The following is a 25289-nucleotide window of genomic DNA, read 5'->3' on the forward strand; positions in this document are numbered from 1 at the left end:
CAGACACATACTGCTCTGCATGCATACATACATACATACAGACACACACACACACACTGCTCTGCTGCATACATACATACAGACAGACACACATATACTGCTCTGCATGCATACATATAGACAGATAGACACATACTGCTCTGCATGCATACATACATACAGACACACACACACACTGCTCTGCTGCATACATACATACAGACAGACACACATATACTGCTCTGCATGCATACATATAGACAGACAGACACATACTGCTCTGCATGCATACATACATACAGACACACACACACTGCTCTGCTGCATACATACATACAGACAGACACACATATACTGCTCTGTTGCATGCATACATATAGACAGACAGACACATACTGCTCTGCATGCATACATACATACATACAGACAGACACGCATACTGCTCTTCTGCATACATACATGCATACATACAGACAGACACGCATACTGCTCTGCATGCATACATACAGACACGCATACTGCTCTGCTGCATACATACATGCATACATACATACACGTATACTGCTCTGCTGCATACATACATACAGACAGACACACATATTGCTCTGCTGCATGTATACATACATACATACAGACACGCATACTGCTCTGCTGCATATATACATACATACATACAGACACGCATACTGCTCTGCTGCATATATACATACATACATACAGACACGCATACTGCTCTGCTGCATATATACATACATACATACAGACACGCATACTGCTCTGCTGCATATATACATACATACACACATACTGCTCTGCTGCATGCATACATACAGACACGCATACTACTCTGCTGCATATATACATACATACATACATACTGCTCTGCTGCATATATACATACATACAAACACACACCTTGCTCTGCGGGGCCCACACACGCGGCTCCGGGGGCCACACACGCGGCTCTGCAGGGCCCACACACGCACGGGGGACAGGGAGGGGCGGGGAGGGAGTGATGTCCCACATACTGATCAGGTCACGGTGCAGATGGGGCCCACACAGCGCTGGAGGGAAGCGATGTGCTGGGGGTCGCTGGCTGGCACTGTGACTCCTTCATCTGTGCGACCGAGCAGGACGCCAGGCGGTAGCTCCGCCCACAGATGATGCTCAATGCAGGAGAACACAGTGAACGCTGTGGTCTGCGGGCCTTAAAGGGCCGGCAGCCACAGTTTCCAGTGCCAAGGACTGCTGTCCCCGGAACTCGGCCCGGGGCCAGCAGAACTGCCGAGGCCGAGTGGGCCCCCCCAGCTCTCCAGGGCCCTGGTATTTGCCCGGGTATGCCGCGTGCTGACGCCGGCCCTGCTTTGGGGACATAAATTTGAAGCACAAACTTGTCACACGGAGTTTTGCACAAAACTTGCCATCTGTCATAACAGTGTCAGGATCTGTTCACATTGCATATTCTTACCAATGGTTTCTCAAGTGTCTCTGATCAACACAGGCAGACCCAGGCATCGACCTAATGTCTACTCATAGACAGGCTGGCAAGAATTAATGTCTGCTAGCCTGCTCAGTAGGCTTCTTCACATGTTGTAAAGAAGCCAATCACATCTGGTCTTCTCCTATTTATGCTGGAGGAAATATTCTACCCACGCCAAGTATAGTTTATTCTGTGTTGGTCTGTGTGTTGTGGTGTCCAAGACTTGTTGGAGAAAGAGTTGGTTTGTGCTTAGTGTTGTTGTGGAGTTTACCCCTCGTCTTGTTATTTCCTCTCTGCTCTTGTTTATCTCCTTATCACTTATTGTCTCATACCTCTGTGTGAGCGTCCTGTGTGACAGAGCTTTGGTTCCTGTCTGTCTATTTCTGCGGGTGAAATCCCACCCCTGTCCCAGCCCCCCTGGGGAAGGGGTATAAGACGAGGGTGTTATGACTATAGCTGGACACTAACGAGTTTAAGTATGGTGGAAGGGGGTCTCCTCGGTTATGCCTCGTTCCAGGGCTCACACCACTGGTCAGGACTTAAAACATCAGCCGTCGTCCCACCACTCTCCACATCCTCCCTCCACATTGTACCACTCCAGTTTTACTTGATGAAATAAAGGACTGTTTCTACAAGATACCGGGTGAGTGCTGAATGTTCTCTATGTTTCCTCTATAAGCCTGAACTCACACCACTTTATCATGGTGTGGATTCCTTCAGAATGCCGCCAGTAATAGCGCCTGCTCTACAGCGTGCGCAACTGCTTTTTGTAAGTTAGCCCTGATCTGTCCCACTACCCAGCTTTCCTCTCCCTGATCTCCGTTTCCCTTGTACTGTTTGTCCGCCCTGTCTACCTGACCCCTATCTTGTTCTGTCTCGGTCTCCTCCCCCTTCTTGTACTTACTTACTCTCCCGGCCTCTAACCTCTGTAACGTTTCCTGACTTTGGCTCTGCTTCCCCTGTTTGGCTTTTGACATGACTTCTTGGCTCCTGACCCTTTTTGCTTCCACCTGTTTACGCTTGCTCATTCCCCCTGTATTGACGTGACATCCCAAGTTTAGACTTAGGCGGGCTTTGCACACTACGACATCGCAGGTGTCAAATTGAAAATGACGTACTTCCGGCATCGCATGCGACATCGTAGTGTGTAAAGGTTCGATGATACGATTAACGAGCGCAAAAGCGTCGTAATCGTATCATCGGTGCAGCGTCGGCGTAATCCATAATTACGCTGACGCGACGGTCCGATGTTGTTCCTCGCTACTGCAGCAGCACACATCGCTGTGTGTGAAGTCGCAGGAGCGAGGAACATCTCCTACCGGCGTCACCGCGGCTTCCGTAGGATATGCGGAAGGAAGGAGGTGGGCGGGATGTTTACATCCTGCTCATCTCCGCCCCTCCGCTCCTATTGGCCGCCTGCCGTGTGACGTCGCTGTGACGCTGCATGACCCGCCCCCTTAATAAGGAGGCGGGTCACCAGCCAGAGCGATGTCCCAGGACAGGTGAGTCCATGTGAAGCTGCCGTAGCGATAATGTTCGCTACGGCAGCTATCACAAGGATATCGCAGCTGCGACGGGGGCGGGGACTATCGCGCTCGGCATCGCAGCATCGGCTTGCGATGTCGCAGCGTGCAAAGTACCCCTTAGGCTTGCTGACTACTCTTTCTGGTGCTTGCTCCCTCTTATGGGCTTTTGTCTAAATGCAATTTGGAGTTCCATTTCCATTCAGCTTCTGCGCCCCCCTGGTAGAAGCCTGACACAGGGCTGGTCTGGAGCAGGGCCAGGAAGGAGACAGGCATCCCCACCTTTATGGATATCCCTGAGATTAGGGATAGCACAGAGCCCCTAGCTTGAGGGTCAGTTTAGGAGCCCTAGTTTCCCACTATCCCCATAGTCCTCATGACAGTACTAATATATAGGTATTTCAGGTTCTCCTGATAACTGTCCATCGAGATATCGTTTGACTGAAAATTATCTTTCCAACTTCCTTATCCCCTGGCAGAGGATTATCTCACAGCCGAACAAAAGGATTGGCTGAAATTCCAACATGCCGAATCCTTCGTTCCCTTTAAGTTAGAAATCAATCTCTCAAGATTAGTGTAAAATTATCTAAGGTTCATGTGTGTACCACATACAGTATATCAACAACATCTTAGATTTATATCTAACATACATCCAGTAGGAGCAGTAAAAGTCCATGAAATCAAGGAAAATATGCTCGTGATTTGCATTAGGTATTCTGCTTTGCCAGCATCGAGTTATGCACTGTCTGCAATTTTTCAGCTTAATCACTCTTCACTGGGACCATAGGTTTAAATCTAACCAAATTTGTAACCTGACATATGGGTGTTTTTCAAGTTTGCTTGGATACTTTGATATTGATACTCACTTGTAATGGAACATCTGGGGCCATATCAAACTCTGGAATCCTCTCAATCCAAGGAGTAAATTTCTTAGTTTCAGGGTCAATAAAATAATCAAACACTGTTCCATTTGATGGAAACTTGATGGTTCTCATTTCTTTGTTCCACCATCGGCTAAATTCCAAACGGTAATCGATCAGCTGAAATAATATATTTACACTAAATAAATACAGAAGATGTAAAATCTCTTTTACTTACTATTCATCCACTGGCAAAGTTGCATTTCTCACCTGATCTTGAAAGAGTGCACCCCCAAAAGACCAGACGCAAGCGAAAACAAAATATATCTCGTATAGCTCCCGAGGGGAATCCGGAGGGGTATTTTCCTCAGTAAGGAGACAATCTAATAAGGAGCATAATGTCTGCATGAAGACAAATAATATGTACATGTCAATTATATAATATAGAATTTGCCTTTTAGATAAAAATAAAACAATATACAAAACAAATTTTTATTTTTTTTTCGTTGGCATGATTTATCATAAAAGAGCAAATAAGGGCATACTTACATTCTATTGCCCATGTGGATTGAGCGCAGGACAACCTTGTGGTCATTGCTGACTCTGAAAGTGATGACTATGTTGTCCTGGAGTCACAAGCCACTGAACCCTGTGACTGGTTGTAGCAGTCAACAAGAGCGTCCATAGAAATCCAGACTCCCTGTGTGAGGGGATAACAGGAGACCAGGGCTCCTAATCTGGCCCTTAGGTTAGGGGCCCCAGCTATCCTTGATCCCGGAGATACTTCTGATGGTGAAGATGTCTTGCCCATCTTCTTTGCCCTGCTCTTGGATAGCCCTGCACTAATGTGTCACCCAGGGAATGGGGTACTGGGTCCCGGGCGGTGTATCACTGGGGAATGTCACTTTGATGGCCGTTGCCCTGTCCCGCGCCCTGGGTGCTTTTTTAATGGGGAGTATTTACAAGGGAGATTAAAGTCATTGGTGTAACGCCACCTGTGGGTTGCGGTTAATATAGGAGAACCGCCGCTGCTGAGTTGGTTACCCCTAGGGCTGGTGGTAATGGCAGCTATGGTGGTAGGCCCTCTGCAGGTAGGGCTGAGCCCAGGGAGATGGGTGATGGAGATTTTCGCCATCAATAAGGGAGGCCACACTGTGGTTGTAGTTAACAGTCTCTACTCACTCTTGACCCTCGGACGGCTGGTTCAGGTCCCTGTAGTTCCAGTGCCAGTTGATGACTCGGTTGTTCTGCCCCCGGCACCCTCAGTGTGGTTGGGTCCCCATAGTGTGGAGCGTTTGGGGCCCGATTGTCCCTTTTTGTGGCAGTCTCCTTGTCTGTACAGCGGGCAGTGTGGACCCTGTAGGGCTGGTCTGTGTCATCAACCATGATCCTTGCATAGTGCTGGTGCACCCGGATCTGTGGGTCAGTGAGGTCCGTGAAGGTCCCCTCACTGTGCAGGTAATTTGCATCTGACCTAGGGCCCTGTGCCCCGTTGGTGCTCTAGTCCCAGTTGTACTCGGGTGTACCCACCCTGGTGACTACTCTCCTGTGCCCCCGGGTCACCGTTACATGACCCATCTCTAGGCACGTCTTTCCACTTTTACTCACTACTACAGACTTCTGACTAATGCTGTCCCCTCCCACCATGTTGTCTAGTCCCCTGGTATGGCTCCGCCCTCTGGGTGGCCATCCCCTTGTGTGCGACTAGCCAATTACCCCTGGTGTAGAGTGGGAACTGAGATTTTGGTGTGTGGGTGTTGCTGGCACTGGTGTTCCAGGTCCCTGGGGGTAGGTCCTGCATCCTGGTAAAAATGCAGTTCCTAGTAGTGCCATAACCCCTCTCCCCAACCCCAGGGAAGGGCTGGGACAGGAGTGGTTGAACCCACAGATAAGGACAAATGGAGTAACCAAAACTATTACACAGCTAGCACGCATGGAGATATAAGACAATACGTGATAAGGAGGAAAGAAAGAGCAGGGAGGAAATAACCAGATGAGAGGGATTCCACAACAAGCAACATGCAATAAAACACCAGCAACTGAAACACAACAGCACACGGACCGGGTTAGCAAAAGCCATAGTCGGCATGGGAAGACAGATTCCTCCATCTTAGAAAGGCAGGGAGTACCTGTGATAGGTCTCCCACAACATGTGATCTAAAAGGTAGCCAGCAGGCTAGCAAAAATTAAATCCTGATAGTCCGATCACTAATGAGCACACAGCTGGTCGACGCCCAAGCTTGCTGTGCAGCTCAGAAGCACAAGAGAAAGCATAGTGTGGCGTGTCAAAAACAGTGTCTGATGCTGCCATGATATTCGGCGAGTTTACAGTCAAATACCATGTGACACTTCCATAGCAAAAGTCAAAATTGTGCCACCGCACCCCCAGCATAGTCACCTGCTTATAAATACAACAATCCATCAGGTTCCCACAATTGCATCATGGGAACTCAATGAGGGTGATAAAGGGGTTCCTCCTAAGTCAGACCACTTAGATGCTATGGTTGCTATTCACCAAACCATCTATCAGATTAAACTACTACAATCAAACCTATCTCCCATCACAGCAGTTTCTAGAGGGTTTCTCTCTCCTTTGTTAAATAGATGGCACACAATGGGTACATATACGGTGGATATCGGGAAAAGTGGGAAGACACTGGGGAGGGGCCAGGGGGATAGACTGCGTGGCATTAGGCCCTTCCAATTAATAGACTCAATAGAATCTGAAAAATCAGTTGCCACTTGCAGTCAGGTAACTGGAACAAAATGTCATCAGAGAAATTTTTGAAGACACACTGTCCAAGTCACCGGATCGCTACCAGCAATCATTGGCTTTAGCAGTCCTTTTATATTCAGGTGTTGCAGTCATTGCTTTTGGAGCTGTTCTTAATTGCCGGAGTAGCTTGTGATAGATCCAGTGGGGTGACAGGAGTAAATTATACTTCTATTTGTTGTTTTATGATTTCCCATGTCCAAGAAAAAAAAATATCCCTGACCTATTAAGCTATGAGTACATCCTAGCATGGTGGAAGAAAGATACTATTTTTCTCCAAGTTATATACCATCCGTAATACCATACACAACCAATGTTAGCCTACAATTAATTAATTAATAGCTTTTCTTGAAGTGTGGCCATTGCCAGGAGTCAAACTCATGACCTGTTGAGTAGTAGGCAGCAGCTTTATCATGAAGCCACAAGTATGGGAGAATTTTCTCTTCCTACACATCTAAATACTAATCTTCTTCTTTACATCACCAGTACATAGAGATACATTTTTATATATCAGTACATTGTGATATACCTATATATTAGTATATAAGGTGTAAAACAGAAGTCGGAGATTTCAAACAATTACAATACTCACATTTTTAATTCACTTTTTTAAAAAAAAAAATCAATTCAGATACTTATGCACCAAGAACGACAAAAGGATTTTAGGAGTGATACCTTTATTGGCTAATCAGGAAAATTATATTATCAAGCTTTCAGAGCCCAACGGCCCCATCGTCAGGCAAATTTCCAATAATCATTTGTAATTCTCCTGAAGAAGGGGCCATTGGGCCCTGAAATCTTTTTCTTCCTGTATACTACAAATTACAACCTGTTCTCACGTTCCCTAATAGCTCAGTGTGTTATTAGGAGCTAACGGATTGAGAAATTGAAGGAACTGTCAAGTTTGGGGAAAGAAGCCTGATGATATGGGGTTGTTTCACAGCCAAAGACGTTGAATACTTGACCAGGATCAATGGTGGTCTGAATGCTGAACTACCTATGAGTATCCTACAAGATGAGTTACTTCATACCCTTGAGTATTATGGGTATGAAGAAGGATGACATAGTGTTCCAGCAGGACAACAAACCCAAAGCGTACATTGAGATTGTAGAAGAAGTGGTTCAATGACAATGAAGTAAAGGAGCTGGAATTGGCCCCCAGAGTTGTAGAGTGCTTTTACCAGTGTGCAGAGGTGAGGATCTTGTGGTAGGGGACAGGGTGCTGATTTTTGAGAATGAGTATATTATATACCTATGTTACACCTGGATGTGATTAATTATTAATTTATTAATTATTTTATTATTATAATAATTATTTATTACACAATGGTAGGGGAGGAATTTCTGCAAGGTAATATCCGATTGTAAACTGGGGAGCAAGTGATAAATTAGTCTAGTCTAGTCTAGTGGGTTATCCATGTGCTATCCGTGATCCGTCATCCGTGATAGCCCATGGACGTAGACTCACCTGTCCCCGCTCCTGCTGTCCATGGTGCTGAACTCTTCGGCTCTGCTGTGTTTCCGGCCGCCGCTAACCCCTGCTGCAGCTACTTTCGGGTCGGATGTGCCTGCATAAATGCATATGGAAGCAGCAGAGAGCAGCGGCTGAACACAGCAGTGCTACAGAAGGTGAATATAGAAAGTTTTTTATCTTCAATGTATGTGTTTTTCTGGTAATTGTTTCATGGATCACACCATAGTGTGTTCCGTGGGTCATCAGTGATGCCAGAAAAAAATGGACATGTCTCCGTGCGGAAATCACGGACACGCATGTATGCCGTACAGAGACACGGTCCATGAGAAATCACAGATGTGTGAGCAGACCCATTGATTTTAATGGGTCTGCGTATGTCCGTGATTCAGGTACGTATAAAAACTAGCACATACGTACCAGAATCACTAACGTCTGAAACAGGCCTTAGTGAGTGTGACTGTAATCTCTGCCATGCTACAGAGCAAGCTGTAAATCAAAGTGTGGGGGAGTGATTACAGTCACACCCATAGTGTAGTGGGTGATGACTGCAACCATTCCCTGCACTGCCCCAATGCCTGTAAGCCAAGAAAAGGAGAAAACTGCTGTGATGGGAAAAAATGCCTTTAGTCTTCAAATAAAAGGTACATTTTTATTAATCCATTATGTGGACATGACACCAAGAGAAATTAAAAACCAACGCGTTTCGGCAGAGTCTTATTCAAGGTTATGTGTGAATTGTTCACAAATGGTGGTGAGCAATTCACACATAATAATGAATAAGGCTCCGCCAAAAACGCGTTGGTTTTTCATTATTATTGGTGTCATGTCCATACTTTTAATGAATTAATAAAGGATGTACCCTTTATTTGGAGACTAAAAGCATTTTTTCCCCAATAGCTGGAGATTTTCTATTTTTATTAGATTGCAATGTTGCTACAATTCCCAATCGGGCGTCTGCATGCTGACCTTTTTCTTTTTAATGACTGGAAACGATCTTCTCAAGGGGAAATATAACCTAATTTTTACCCTGTAGCCACTGCTCCAATAAGCCAGATGCACAGGGTTTAAATGCTATTTATCTGCATATTAACCCCATAACTGCAAGTAAATATAATTTTTTTGGGTTCCTTTTAAGTAGAAGGGGTGAATATGTGTCACGGCTATCAGCCATATAGGACAACTGTTGCGAATTGGCGGCGCCGCAGCCGGCTGCGGTTCCAGTCTCGCCCATGCGCCAGCCAACGTGTTTGCCCTGCCTCGGGTCATCCAGCTGGCTGCTTCCTTCTCCACATCTAAGTGTGGAGAAGCGGCTAATGCGAATGCGTGCGCAGATTTACCACAGCCAGAGCCTAAGTCCAGTGTTTCGCCTAGTAGGCATGCTCAGCCTGATTGTGCCATTTCTGAGGCTAAGTCCTCAGTTCAGGCTACTGAGCATGCTCCCACACTTAGTGTGAAAAGCCTCTTTGCACAGGTACTTGGAATAGTACGAATGCGTGCGCAGATTTACCACAGCCAGAGCCTAAGTCCTGTGTTGTGCCTACTGAGCGTGCTCAGCCTCATAGTCTCATTTCTGAGACAAAGTCTGTGGTTCAGGTGCATTGGAGGCTAAGGGCGGCTTTGCACACTACGACATCGCAGGTGCGATGTCGGTGGGGTCAAATTGAAAGTGACGCACTTCCGGCATCGCATGCGATATCGTAGTGTGTAAAGCCTTGATGATATGATTAACGAGCGCAAAATCGTCGTAATCGTATCATCGTTGCAGCGTCGGCGTAATTCATAATTACGCTGACGCGACGGTCCGATGTTGTTCCTCGTTCCTGCGGCAGCACACATCGCTGTGTGTGAAGCCGCAGGAGCGAGGAACATCTCCTACCGGCGTCACCGCGGCTTCCATAGGTTATGCGGAAGGAAGGAGGTGGGCAGGATGTTTACATCCTGCTCATCTCCGCCCCTCCACTCGGCCGCCTGCCATGTGACGTCGCAGTGACGCCGCACGACCCGACCCCTTAGGAAGGAGGCGGGTCGCCGGCCAGAGCGACGGTCGCAGGGCAGGTGAGTGCGTGTGAAGCTGGCGTAGCGATAATTTTCGCTACGCCAGCTATCACACGATATCGTACCTGCGACGGGGGCGGGCACTATCGCGTGCGACATCGCAGCATCGGCCTGCGATGTCGCAACGTGCAAAGCCCGCCTAAGTCCGGGAAGGACTTCACTGAGCATGTCCGTGAGGTGGCAGGCCCTGATAAGCCAGAGGGACTGACTTGCGGAGGCCCGCCCCTATGACCTGGCATCCAACCATTGGTCATCAGCCGATGACTGGTGAGGTGTTTGGGGCGGGGCTGCCATGAGGTCATCAGTGATTTGGCGGTGCCAGATAGGTCGCTGGTGATGTCACTGATGACATGGCACTCCGCTATTGGCCCCTGGAGGTGCCATTGTGGTCCACCCTGGGTTTGGGGCAGACCCTAGGTAATAAAAGGGGCTGAAGACAACATGGAGGTGCGCAGTCTTCACCAATGCTCAGACAAAGCACACCTCGATGTTAGAGCCTCATTGCGGCATAAGCCTTAGATTGGAAGCGGTACGCAGGGTTAGGTATCCGGTGCTTGTCACGCCAAGACACCCGTGGCTCAGCACGTTAGGGTCAGGCGCCGGGCTTCCACCTCCTACCGTCCAGTCCTGCTAGTGCAGCCCAGTGGAGTCAACTGGGTTGCGGCTGCTGTGCCACCTGTCCGGTTGTGCCCCCTACGTGCACGGACAGCGTACCCCAGGACTTCTGTGGCATTAGCAGGGAATTCCTGGGCTGGGTGATTGGACCCTGTGATGCTAACAGGGTTCACAGTCTCCTGATCCAAGTGCTATTTAACTTGGATCAGGCCCCTATTATTTCAGAGCGACCCAGCTCTGTATTCTCCGCCTAACCATCGAGTTGCCAGTAGCTTCTTTGTCATCTCGAGCACAGTGGGCCCCGACTGGTGATTGGGATATATACCACCTTATCCTAATCTGCCAGTCTCCCGTACCAACAACGCAAAAGAAGGGGGTAGAAATGCCTTATTGCTAGGGAAAGAAGGAAGTGGTGACCCCTGACAAAAACTTGTAGCTCACCCTCACTGCTTTCATCGACCCTATACAGGCTTTGCACCTGTCGCCAAGATGGATACATGGGGCCCTGTATTTCCCTGGCAACAGAGCCCTAAGTAAGGATGAAGGGTATGAGTGCTAGTCAACACCACTAACACTAATGGAAGACAACAGGAAACAATACAGGGGAAACACGAATGCTATCACCAGAACCTTGGTAGATAGCAAAAGTCCAACATTTATCAGAGGGGCAGCAGCCACAGAAGTCTCTGGAGCAACAGGAGATGACCACTGTAGACCACAGCAAAGAGCAAACTATAAACCGCACCCAAATCACCTCAAGGTGAGATTAATAAAGGAAGTTTGAGGCTGGCAACTGAGAGGAAAAACTGACAGTTCCCCAGGTCATAGAATCTGCAGGCTGCAGAAACCGGGAACTGTCAGATAAAAGCACGTGCTGCCAATCTCTGTGATCTTCTAATACTCGCTGCCACTGGATTATCAGCTGGCCACGATAGGCCGTGGCACATCCCTGACAATATAACCAAAAAAGACATGATATTTAAAAGGGTTGATTATTAGACCCTACTAAAATATCAGCCCCTGCAGACATCACATGGGCCAACGGAGATCATATTAGCCTATTACAGAAGTCACCTGCATGTACAGCAGTAGTATCTGCCCGTTGTGTAATCCGACCATATATTAGCTTTGTAGGTGTTAATTTAAAGGGGTTTTCCAGCCTAAATATAAAGCTGCCCAGAGGTTTGGAATTGCCAAAATTAACAATATCAATGATTTACACCTCCTGTTAACATTTGGATTCAGATTGGCACCAGATGTGATACCGTGCACCGGCCACAGGACCACTGCAGCCTGTGATTGAGTGCAGCAGTCAGATGACTTGAACAGAAAAAGATGCGATGATGCGCTGCTTCAGTCACCTGACCACTGCAGTTGGATTTTTAGGTTTTTTGATGTTTCAACAGCAGGTGGGGTAGGGCCATTTCAATGTTTGTCCCTGGCAGCAGAAAAGCTCTAATCGGCCCTATGACTACTGTATTGTAGACAATCTCTGGCTTGCCACCACATTTTCATTTTAATTCATTGTAACAAAACCTTTTTTTATTCATATTTTACGGCATACGTTGGAATAAAGAATGCAAAGGATCATACTGAACATAAAAAAAAGCACGAAAATAAAATGCATTGCCTGTACCTGAACCATGCTGTTTTCCGGGATTGGAGTTATAGTTTTTAAATTACATCGCACTTGCTCCAAGCAGTAAGGAACATACTTATCAAACAATATGGTCAGATTTGCCTTTTCTGACTGAGCCTGACGAGTCTCGATCCAGCTGGTAACGTAACTAATAAAAAAGAATGAAATCAGACACAGAGTAGAGGAATCCTGCGTGGAGGGATTTGCATTTCATTTTTAGCCCTTCTGTATTCGGAAAGTAAATAGGAAATACTGAAATCGCAAAAAAAATGTAAAAAAATTTAAATAACCCTTTTAATGCCTGCGGGTATGAGCCGCCAATATCAGAGAATAACTATTAGACTTATGAGATATTGCAATAACACTCCCATCACACATCCCAAAGCCTAGAAGCCAAGCTCATTATGGGATGGAGAGCAGCAGAGTCAATCATTTCCGCACCCTCCGTTGTATTGTAAGGTTATAGTTGTGCTAAACAATCTGATTACATAGTAGCCATTTATAGATTCTTTACTCACGGGCTCCAGCCTAAGTCTTGTGTATTGACATACAGGATCCCTGCTCTCGATACAGTCGCAGGTGTCGCTGCTCGAAGATGGCTGATCTCAAACAACAACCGCATGGAAGGTGTCAACGAGATACGCTCATTACTGGCTAAGGTCAAAACCTACGTAAGATAAGAAAGACATCATGCTATAAGGTCATTATATTCTTAAAGGGAATCTGTCAGCAGGATTTTTTTTTTAATCTGAGATCACTATAATGTAGGAGCTGAGTTCTAATTTCAGCCATGTGTCACTTACTGGGCTGTTTGTTATAGTTGCAATAAAGTATGTGTTTTATCTGCAGTACATTATCACTGCACAACTAGGTGCCTTGTGCTTACTGGTCCAACCACACTTCCATCACTGATTGAAAGCTTTACGGTAATGTATAATATACTCAGAAAGCTGCGACTTAGTGGTGTGGGCGGGGTTATACACAGCTCAGTATGTCAAGCTCTGCTAGATCTGCAGCAGAGAAAACTATGATTGTATCAAAATGACAGCATGCAGACCTGCAAGTAGAAATCAGGGTCTCAGCCCCTACATCAGATTACACAGCAAAAACCTGCTGACAGATTCCCTTTAACCCCTTCACAACCAAGGACATACTGGTACATCCTTGGCCGGGTCTGTCCAGTTACCACGGGAGCCTGCAGTAATCCCCGCACCTGTCTGCTGGTCTGATTACCAGACATGTGAAGCTAACAGTCCCTCCAATGCTTTTTAACCCCTTAGATCGTGCTGTCAAACTCTGACAGTGCGATATAATGCGCTCCGGTGTGGAACACGCCGTTCCCTGCCGCCATCAGCAGCTCCGTGACATGATCACGGGGCCCACATGGATTGTCATGGCACAGTGGGATCAGATGATGACCTCTATCACTGCCATTATTCACTGCCTGTGAATGCCAGCAGAGCGCCGGCAAACACAGGAGATTAGCATTTCTGCTGATCAGAGTAATGCTGAAGCATCGCTCTGGTCAGCAGAAGCAAACAGACAGCACAGCCATAAAGTCCCCTAGGGGGACTAGTAGAATTAATAAAAAAACAATTAAGAAAAAAAAGAGTTTTAAAAAATGAAAAAACCCTAAAAGTTCAAATCACCCCCCTTTTGCCCCTTTGAAAATAAAACAATAATAATAATAATAATAATAATAATAATAATAATAATAATAATAATACACATATTTGGTATCACCACATTCAGAAATTATTGATCTATCAAAATATAAAATCAATTAATCTGATCAATACATGGCGTAGCAAGAAAAAAAATTCCAAACACCAAAATTACGTTTTCTTGGTTGCCGCAACATTGCATTAAAATGTAATAACTGGCAATCAAAACATTGTATGTATGCAAAAATGGTATAATTAAAAATGCCAGCTCAAGATGCAAAAAATAAGCTGTCACTGAGCACCAGATAGTGAAAAATGAGAACACTACGGGTCTCGGAGCCCTATTCTTTTTTTTTTTCTTTACAAACTTCAGATTTTTTTTTTCACCATTTATTTTCACCATTTAGATAAAAGTAAAACCATACATGTTTGGTGTCTGCGAATGTGTGCTGACCTGGGGTATCATACTTTGTTTTTCAAAATAGTGAACATGGTAAATAAATACACAAAGAAAACAATACTTGTTTTGCACTTTTACTCACTTGGAATTTTTCCCCATTTTCCACTACAATATAGGGCAGAATGAATGGTGTCTTTCAAAAGTACAACTCATCCCGCAAAAAATAAGCCCTCGTATGGCTATATTGATGGAAGTATAAAAACGTTATTGCTCCTCTTGGAAGAAGGGGAGGAAAAGACGAAAAACAGAAAATCGCATAGAAAATATGTTGTACCTGTCCATCATTTACATGACTGCAATAGACAATCACTGGCCTCAGTGATCACATGCATTAAATTCAAAGGTCACTGACGAGGTCAGTGATTGGTGGCAGAGGTAATTTTTTTTGGTCTTTTTTTGCCAAGAGATTTAGATTTGGTGCTGAAATTTTTACACCATATTCCTGCACCCAATCTACACCTCCTGGCAAAAAATTGCATCAATATTACATCATAACGCATGCAATTTTAATGCATTGTTTTGCCAGAAGGTGTAGATTGAGTACAGGGACATAGTGTAAAAAATTCGGCACCAAATCTGCATCTCTTGGCAAAAAAACATGGTTTTCTGCCAGGAGATGCAGGAGGTCTGTGAACTCAGTGGCCTCACTGAGGTCACTGAGTTTAATAAGGTTACCTGAGGTCAGGTTACCTGTGGTCACAGGTGGAGGATAGTGCGTACCTCAAGCTGTGACTACAAATGAACTAAGTAATGTCACTGCTCATCAACTTTTACAGTCCACGTCCACCCATCCCTAGTGTCCGCCATTGTGTCAGAGTTCCGGGATTTCCAGTTTTCTTCTGAAGGATCTTGCCCTTTGTTAACATGGAGTTTTCTGTTCTGTTGACCTTCTTCCTGTTTATCTGTTTAAAAGCCCGCCCCTAAGCTTAGTCTAGTTGCCTGAGTATACTGCTTCCTGTCTACTCCTGCCCTGCTGCTCTTGGTTCCTGATTGCTATTTGGATCCTGTTGAAAACACCCGACACCGGCTCTGGACTTCACCTGGTCTCATCAAGCTGTGCCCGGACTCCGTCTGCCGTCTCTGGTCGGCACTTCTGCCCGGTTCCTTCCGTTTCATATCCACCCTAGGACTCACATCACGTACGGACATTTTTGGAATATACCTGTTGCCCTTTTGTGTCCCGGCTGCTGCGCATTTAGGCCTTCTGGGGTGATCGCCAGACAGTCCCTGTATAGGGGTTCGCTCCTGGAGGTCTCCCTGGGGGAGTCCGGTGCGCGGCCCCGGGAATTCCCCTTTGCTCTGAACCTGGCAGGTATTTACTGTGTTTATGTTCTGTTCTGTGTACATATTGTTGGTTGCATATTATAAACGTCTTTGCACCAAGAACCCGTCTCTGGTTGTCATTGCCCTAACGCAATCGAAATCCTCAGTTCATACAATAGTATTACACATTGGTGAGATCACAACTGATTTTGTACATCAATATGTTCCTGTGTCATTAGTTAGATAATTATTGAATTATTTTGGTGAGTAAAAAATGCAGAATTGTATCTGCTGGTGGACACAGGCCATAACGGACTCAAGTGTAAAAACAATATATGGTCCCTTCAGTCCGATAGCTCATAAATGCCCATTTACAATTGTTTTGAAGGTGACTATAGGCCCCCTTACCTCCTGAGCTCCTGTGCGGCTGCACAGATTGCATCAATGATATGTCAATCCCTGTACTGGTCCCAATGAACATCCCAGTCATCCTCTTTTCATTGAGGAGGTATTGTGCAACAGCTACATGAGTGCACTATACACAGGAGGATCACCCACCTTGTTATCATCCATGACAGTGTTCAAAGATTCAATCCACATTGGGTCAATGTCTCCGTCCAGGACAATCCACTTTGGGCCATCATGAGGGTTGATGAAGAGCTCTCTCATTGTGAAAGAAAACAGCCCTAAAAACACAACCTATTATAAGTATACATACAACCACAGACTATCCCAGCCTCACTAGTATAACAGTTACCATCTTTCCACTCCCTGGTTGAAGGATGAAGAAATCCAAAGAGTTCATCAGTGGTCACAGCTTTAGGGTTGATATCATGCCAGATGGGCTTTAGCTTCATATTGTAGTACGTCCTGTGTAAAGTCTTAAGGATCTGGGGAAGACACGGACGCAATAAAATATGTCATAAAAACAAAAGCACTCAGATATCAGTGGCAAAGCTATAAAATATCAAACATGGAAACAAAAAAGTACATGTAATATCACAGCAACGCTCATAAAATGCTCACTCTAATATCAGGCAGGAAAACGTGAAACAAGAACTATTCAGACTGGGATTTTTCAAAGTAAGTACACCAATCTCATCAAGCCTAAGAAAGTTATTTAATAATGTATGCTGTCTGTATTGTGAAATCTGGTGACAGCTCCGCTTTACTATTAAACTGAGGAATCAGAAATAGCCCCACTCTTGTCCATTGGCAGTGCTTGGTATTGCAACTTTATTCAGCTGCAATACCAAATATTATCCGTGGACAAGAGTGGCGCTGTTTATGACGGAGGAACAAATCATCCTAACTGCATAAAAGGCAAATCCCTAATATATTCCAATTCTGTCATAGGTTCTTTTAATTTCTTGATCAATATGATAATAACCTGCATAGTGAAGGGGAAGTTCAGAATGAATGCACCTGATTACATTACATTAGGGAATTGCCATTCATGCTTAAGCAGCATATTGTAGCCTCCAGATCTACCAGAGACTGAAATTACATAAACAGGCAGATCGGTATTCAAATTCCATCAAAAAGTATATATACAGTGCATTGCACAGATAAATGAATAGTTAGATAGACAGACAGACAAACAGGCAGACAAACAAACAAACAAACAAACAGACAGACAGACAGACAGACAGACAGATAGATAGATAGATAGATAGATAGATAGATAGATACAAAAACTAAAAAACTGACAAGCACCTCTAAACAGAATAAAGCAAGTGTGAACAGGTCTGCATAATATACAAATAAGAGAATATAGCAGCATCTGTAAGTGTTATGCAATAATTACCTTCATTTTTAAATATGCATTTCCTACAGCAGTAATGCAATTCAAATTACATATGTACAATGTTCGCATATATCAGAGCTTTTACAGAGGCTGCTGTATCTTCTCCTTTGTATAATATGCAGTCTTAGCGACTTGCACCTGTTCACACTTGCTTTACTCATTTTGGAGGCGCTGGTCAGTTTTTTTAGTTTTTGTTACTGTATTAAGCACTGGAGGTCTGTGCATTTTTTTTTATTAATGCTTAGATCCTGCCTGCCCATAAAATTGTAGGCTTTTAGCCCAAAAGAGGCATGATATTAGGTTAGGGTCAAGTCAAGGAAGAACACCTTGCCGTGGCTGATGGGCTCTCATGAATTGGCTAATTTATGCGCTGAATCACTTCATTTATAAAAAATATATTTCAGTTAGCAGTAATGCAATTCAAATTTCATATGTTCAATGTTCACATATATACAGAGGCTGGCATAGCCTCTTATTTGTATAGATAGATAGATAGATAGATAGATAGATAGATAGATAGATGAATGGATAGATAGATAGATAGATAGATAGATAGATAGATAGATAGATAGATGGATAGAAAGATATTGGGCAGATAGATAGATATATAGATATTGGGCAGATAGATATATACATAAATGTATTGAGAGTTTGAGGTGTTTGGATCAAATGGGAAATGGAAGCAATAGCGTATCTTGCTCAGCGTGTTTCACGTTTTATTTTTTACATTCTGATAGGAATAATCGTAGGCATATCCCATGCTATTTGTTTTTTTATTGCCAATATTTCCACGCACCGTGCTCTTGCCTGTTCCTGCATTCCCAACGACAAACACAGAATGACGGACCTCCAGCAGCTCTTCCAACTGAGAGATCTGAGCCAAAAACATGAAGAAAATCAGAAAAAATGATGCAGTTACTAGAAGGCAGAAGTTAAATATTTTCCATGATGAAATGTTCCCATTTTAAGCAATAAAAAAGTATTTTCTTTAGATAAAAGCAACTATGAAAGAACTGATTTTTGATGTAGACAGAAAATGTACTATTTTTGTGAAATTTCCTTTGCTTTTTTTACACAACAATCTAAAAGTGAATAACTGCTTCCCAAACCATTTACTGCAATAAGAATTTAAAGAGGTTGTCCTCTACTTTTACATTGATAGCTTATTCTTATCGGCCAGGGCCCGACACCCGGCTGCTGTTCTCGGTGCCGGCGGTAGCAGTAGATGGCCGGAAATGCTCAGTTCCGAGGCTGCTGTGTCAACTGATAGCGGCTGCAGCGGGTACTACACATCCACCTCCTATTCAAATCAATAGGAAGCAGATGTGCATTACCCAGCTGCAGCCACTATCAGAAGACAGGGCAGCTCCAGAACTGAGCATTTTCCGCTGCCGCCAGTGGCAAAAAGAACAGTTGATTGGTTGGATTACGACACCCCATATCCCAGCCAATCAGACATTGATGACCTATCTCTAAAGGCCCCTTTACACACTGAGCCTTTCTAGCGATCCCACCAGCGATCCCAACCTGGCCGGGATCGCTACAAAGTCTCTGGTGAGCTGTCAAACAGGCAGACCTGGCCAACGACGCAACAGCGATCCGGACCTGCAGAACGACCTAGCTAGTCATTGGGGACGTTGTAAAGCAGCTTTTTGAAAGGGAAGTCGCTAATGAAGTCGCTGTAAATCCCCTTTACACACTGAGACTTTGCTGCACAGCGGGAAACAAAGGACCAAAGAATGGTCCTGAACGATTTGTAGCGATCAGCAACTTCCCAGCAGGGGCCAGGTCGCTGATGTGTTTCACACACTGCAATGTCGCTGGGGAGGTCGCTATAACGTCACAAAATCGGTGACGTTACAGCGATGTCGTTTGCGATGTTGCAGTGTGTAAAGCCACCTTAAGGATAGGCCATCAATGTTAAAGTAGTGGATGTGACGACAAAGTGTTTGGTCAATTGTATGAAGCTGAACTGTTCTTAATTAGGCCAGACATATGGGTCCTATTGTTTGTTAAATCAAGAGAAGTTAACCATTGTCCCTTCCCAGACTGATGGGAGCCTTATTATCTATAAATGTGTACTGCCTCAGCCCCTTTCACTGCATAGTTCAGAGGAAAATTATGCAGTCGGATTGAACTTGCAACAAATGAGAGAGGGCCATCTCCACCAATCCTGTAAGAGAGCTGAGTGGTATAATGGTATAATAGGAAATTGCTCCTGTCACAAAATTATTATCCTTCTTTACAGTCATATGAAAAAGTTTGGGCACCCCTATTAATGTTAACCTTTTTTCTTTATAACAATTTGGGTTTTTGCAACAGCTAGTTCAGTTTCATATATCTAATAACTGATGGACTGAGTAATATTTCTGGATTGAAATGAGGTTTATTGTACTAACAGAAAGTGTGCAATCCGCAATTAAACAAAATTTGACCGGTGCAAAAGTATGGGCACCTCAACATAAAAGTGACATTAATATTTTGTAGATCCTCCTTTTGCAAAAATAACAGCCTCTAGTCACTTCCTGTAGCTTTTAATGAGTTCCTGGATCCTGAATGAAGGTATATTTGACCATTCCTGTTTACAAAACAATTCCAGTTCAGTTAAGTTTGATGGTCGCCGAGCATGGACAGCACGCGTCAAATTATCCCACAGATGTTCAATGATATTCAGGTCTGGGGACTGGGATGACCATTCCAGAACATTGTAATTGTTCCTCTGCATGAATGCCTGAGTAGATTTGGAGCGGTGTTTTGGATCCTTGTCTTGCTGAAATATCCTTCCCTGCGTAACTTCAACTTCGTCACTGATTCTTGCACATTATTGTCAAGAATCTGCCGATACTGAATTGAATCCATGCGACCCTCAACTTTAACAAGATTCCCGGTGCCGGCATTGGCCACACAGCCCCAAAGCATGATGGAACCTGCACGAAATTTTACTGTGGGTAGCAAGTGCTTTTTATTGAATGCCGTGTATTTTTGCCTCCATGCATAACGCCTCTTTGTATGACCAAACAACTCAATCTTTGTTTCATCAGTCCACGGGTCCTTCTTCCAAAATGTAACTGGCTTGTCCAAATGTGCTTTTGCATACCTCAGGCGACACTGTTTGTGGCGTGCTTGCAGAAACGGCTTCTTTCGCATCACTCTCCCATACAGCTTCTCCTTGTGCAAAGTGCGCTGTATTGTTGACCGATGCACATTGACACCATCTGCAGCAAGATGATGCTGCAGGTCTTTGGAGGTGGTCTGTGAATTGTCCTTGACTGTTCTCACCATTCTTCTTCTCTGCCTTTCTGATATTTTTCTTGGCCTGCCACTTCTGGGCTTAACAAGAACTATACCTGTGTTCTTCCATTTCCTTACTATGTTCCTCACAGTGGAAACTGACAGTTTAAATATCTGAGATAACTTTTTGTATCCTTCCCCTGAACAACTATGTTGCATAATCTTTGTTTTCAGATCATTTGAGAGTTGTTTTGAGGAGCCCATGATGCCACTCTTCATAGGAGATTCAAATAGGAGAACAACTTGCAAGTGGCCACCTTAAATACCTTTTCTCATGATTGGATACACCTGCCAATCAAGTTCATAGCTCAATGAGGTTACAAAACCAATTTAGTACTTTAGTAAGTCAGTAAAAAGTAGTTAGGAGGGTTCAAATCAAGAAATTGATAAGGGTGCCCATACTTTTGCACCGGTCAAGCTTTGTTTAAATGCGGATTGCACATTTTCTGTTAGTACAATAAACCTCATTTCAATCCAGAAATATTACTCAGTCCATCAGTTATTAGATATATGAAACTGAAATACTGTAGCTGTTGCAAAAACCCAAATTGTTATAAAGAAAAAAGGTTAACATTAATAGGGGTGCCCAAACTTTTTCATATGACTGTATGTCCCTAGCCAAGGAACTTTAGCTCCACATGGGGAATCACAGAACTGTACCATGAGAAGGATTCTACATCAGCTCTGTGGAGGAGCTTTGGTTTCGACTGAGGAAACACAGAACTGCTTACTAAACTTGCCGCTATCTCTTCTCATTGGGTGCATGCCAAAAGGGTGCTGCTGGAATGGGATAATTGGCCCTTGAAGCCCTGAAGTCACGAAAATGCTAATCCCTGGCGGACCAGCGGAAGGGTGAGACTCTGTTGCCTGCACCGTCTTGTGTTCTTACAGGGAATGTACACTGTGTTGTTGCCTGTTGGTGACTCAATAAAGTCTTACCAATGTGTGGTTCCCTCACCCTGTGTTGTCTGAGTAGTGTTCTTCCCACAGGGAAAGTGTGCAAGCGTTCAGTGGGATGAGCCCTGGTCCATGCAATCTTTATAAAGACAGCCAGACCAGCAGACGAGAGCACCCACTAACCTCCGTGTCTCCACAGAAGATAACCTCTTTAATTTTTCAAACTACAGTGGAACCTTGGTTAACGAGAACAATCCGTTCTGGGACTGTGCTTGTTAACCAAGTTACTTGTTCAGCAAAGCAAGATTTCCCATAGGAAATCATTGCAATGCTGACAATTCGTTCCACAACTTGTTAAATGCCCCATCCTGGTCCCCTATTCTGTCATTACACACACACACACACACACACACACAAACACGTACAAACACATACAAACTCACACAAACACACACGAGCACGCTTGCACACACACATATTATGCTCACCTTACCTTCCATTCCATCGCCGGTCTCCTGGGACTTGCTGTTCGCTAGCACAGACTGTGTATAGGGTAACCATTACGACGAGGGAGGAACTTCCGCACCCAGAGCGCTGAAATCAAAGGCAGGAGTCGCTTGCCTCTGATTGGTCAGCGCGCTGCCTTTGAGTAGCTGACAGAGGAAGTTCCTGCCTCGTCGCAATGCTTGCCGATACACAGCCTATACCGGTGAACTATAGGACCAAGGAGGCCGGTGATGGAACGGAAGGTACACATATTATGCTCACCTTACCTTCCGTTCCATCGCCGGCCTCCTGGATCTTGTAGTTCGCCGTGAGGATTCCTCCCTCGTCGCGATGTACCCGGAAACTACAAGAACCATGAGGCCGGTGATGGAACGGAAGGTAAGGTGAGCATAATACTGTATGTGTGGGCGTGCGTGTTTGTTTGTGTGTGTTTTGCTCGTGCTTGTGTGTGTTTGTGTGGACTGCAAGAGTGGGTTAGAGCGCGGTGGATGGACGGAACCGGAAGTGTGTGCGGTGAGGATTTTGCTCGTACAGCAAAGCTTTCTCGTAAACCGAGTTACAAATTTACAGAACGCTTTGCTCGTTAAGCGAAATTCTCGTTAACTGGGTTACTCGTTAAGCGAGGTTCTACTGTACAAGAAAAAAAAGCATTTGGAAGATTTTATTTATTACTTGAGCTATTAAAAGCCTTATCCAGATGCTGAAATGCTGAATACCAGAGGCATCAAACAACAGTGATCATTATTGCCTCCAATCAGCCCATTTACAGTGTACAATGCACTAAGCAGAAAGCCATTATTTCCACCTTAAGAATAAAGTTCTCCTCTGGTTGCAGGTGCAGCTCGGCAATAGACTGACGGACCATCTGTTCCAACTTTATGTCTTTTTTCCTGGGCACTTCCAGCAACGGAAACAAGTCACCGATGAGTCCCAGAAAGATTGTAACATCATTGGTTACTATCTTAGGAAGATTGAAGTCCCTGAGGGCTCTCATCAAAACCTAAGAAGGAACAACACCATAATTATATGCAGTGATAACACGGCATAACATAAGGCATAAAATGAGCAAATGTTATGAGAGAGTCATCCTCGGACAATTAGGATGCATATGGCTTGTTAGTCTCAAGCTGTTTCTTCTGCACAGTGGATCACCTTGTAACTATTTCATTGTGTGAAATAGTTGCCAATTATGCAGTATATGGATATCTTTATATGTAAAAGAAATATACATAAAATCAAAAAGCCACATTATTCACCTATCTTATCAAGGTCATTGTTGATAAAACATTGGTATCCTCAGAGGAATATGTTTCAGTATTGTATATGTAGTTATAATATGTATTCGAAAAAAGAAAACAGAAGCAGCACCACAAGAGTGTGCAAATCCAAGGATCTTAAATAATGCAGGGAGATCCCGCAGATATCCGGTATCGGCGGATCCAACTGGGTTTAAAAAAGCCCCGATTCCGACCGTGAATTGATCCTGGATATCTGCCCGGACGGCGGTCCCCATAAAAGTCTATGGGGATCCGAATCAGGCTCTTTAAGATGGTGATAGAAGGGATTAGAGCAAGCACGTTATACTTACCGAGTCTCCCGCACAGCTGTAACACTGTTTCCAGGCCGCTAATATTACTTACGTGACTTCTCATTAGCCTTCACACAGGGTAGGGGTGCAGTCTGACTACAACCATTCAGAGATGCTGGGACTGCTGGTGGGAGTGGGAAGCAGTGCATATGCATGAAGGATAATGAGTTGCCCCGGAAGTAGTATGAGCGGCCCGGAAGCAGTGGACAGCCACGGGGAGATTGGTAAGTATAACACACCTGCTTTCCACTTTTTTTCTTTATTTTTCTCTTGTTTTTTTAATTACCCAAGTTGCTGGATCTGGATCATTACCCGGAGTTCCCTGAGAACTCCAGGCCCGGGTCGGTTCTCGGGTACTTCTGAACCCACGCGGATCCGAACATTTACAGTCCAGGTCTGCCGATCACTAATCTTTAATCAAATCTTACTTAATAAGCAACAAAAAATGGCAGCAATTCAATAATTCAGTTCAAAAGGTCTGTTTGTAGTTTATTCTCCTATAAAAAAGTGCAGTGTTACAGATCCACATGGAACTGTTAATAGTTATAATATATACAGGCAATCCCCGGGTTACAAAGTAGATGTTCTATAGATTTGTTAGTAACCCAGATATGTATGGAAGTTGGTACATGGCCGGAAAAAAAACTAAACTAATATCTCACTGCTGACCCTTCTGGCCACCTGCTGCTCGCTGCCCACCTTCCAGTCTCCTTCTTTCCATCATCACGCACCGCATCTCTGGCCTTTCACTATAGACCAGGGCTTCTGGCTGCATCCAGGCACTGGAGGTCATTGCACAGCATTGGGAGGTTAATGTTATGACCTTATGATGCGTAATGACTTCCAGGCCCTGGACATGGCCAGAAGATTTGGGGATGCGGCTTAGGGTGGTGGGTAGACGAGGACCAGACAGGGCGTCCAGAGAAGAATTAATTTTCTTTTTGTCACGAATACTCATATCTCCAACCACCCAATTGCTCACCGTCTGGTCCTCTTCTTTTTGTCATCTCCAGCCTCTTCATTATTGACCAGGACTTCCTTCATCCAGGCCAGACCTCAATGCAGATCATAAGGTTGTGATATAACATGACCTTATGATGCACAGTGAGCTCCAGCCTGGATGCGAACGGAAGTCCTGGTTAATAGTGAAGAGGCCGGAGATGCGGCAAGAGACAGCGGAATGAAGAGGACTAGATGGCAGCCGGAGAGATCAACGGTGAGGTGAGTATTAGTTCTTTTTTTAATATCCACAGTTTGTAATTATGGGTCGTATATATACAGTAGATTGGATGTTCATAAGCCGGGGACTCCCTGTATAGGTTAACCTATAATAATAATAATAATAATAATAATAATAATTTTATTCATTTATATAGCGCTATTAATTCCACAGCGCTTTACATACATTTGCAAC

General features: G+C 44.5%; 1 protein-coding gene across 1 annotated transcript in view; it reads right to left on the bottom strand.

The window, feature by feature from the left end:
• Positions 1-25289, bottom strand: part of LOC142245878 (dynein axonemal heavy chain 11-like) — a 519159-nt gene that overhangs the window by 354399 nt on the left and 139471 nt on the right. Inside the window, exons 27-34 of the mRNA XM_075318873.1 lie at positions 23093-23287; positions 18389-18466; positions 16543-16675; positions 16344-16471; positions 12917-13065; positions 12396-12546; positions 4113-4244; positions 3849-4022 (exon numbers count right to left, since the gene is read on the bottom strand). Of these exons, the coding sequence (XP_075174988.1) occupies positions 3849-4022; positions 4113-4244; positions 12396-12546; positions 12917-13065; positions 16344-16471; positions 16543-16675; positions 18389-18466; positions 23093-23287 (1140 nt within the window). The remainder of the gene's footprint in view (positions 1-3848; positions 4023-4112; positions 4245-12395; positions 12547-12916; positions 13066-16343; positions 16472-16542; positions 16676-18388; positions 18467-23092; positions 23288-25289) is intronic.

The sequence above is a fragment of the Anomaloglossus baeobatrachus genome, chromosome 7 (assembly GCF_048569485.1).
Source record: "Anomaloglossus baeobatrachus isolate aAnoBae1 chromosome 7, aAnoBae1.hap1, whole genome shotgun sequence".
Lineage (NCBI taxonomy): Eukaryota > Metazoa > Chordata > Amphibia > Anura > Aromobatidae > Anomaloglossus > Anomaloglossus baeobatrachus.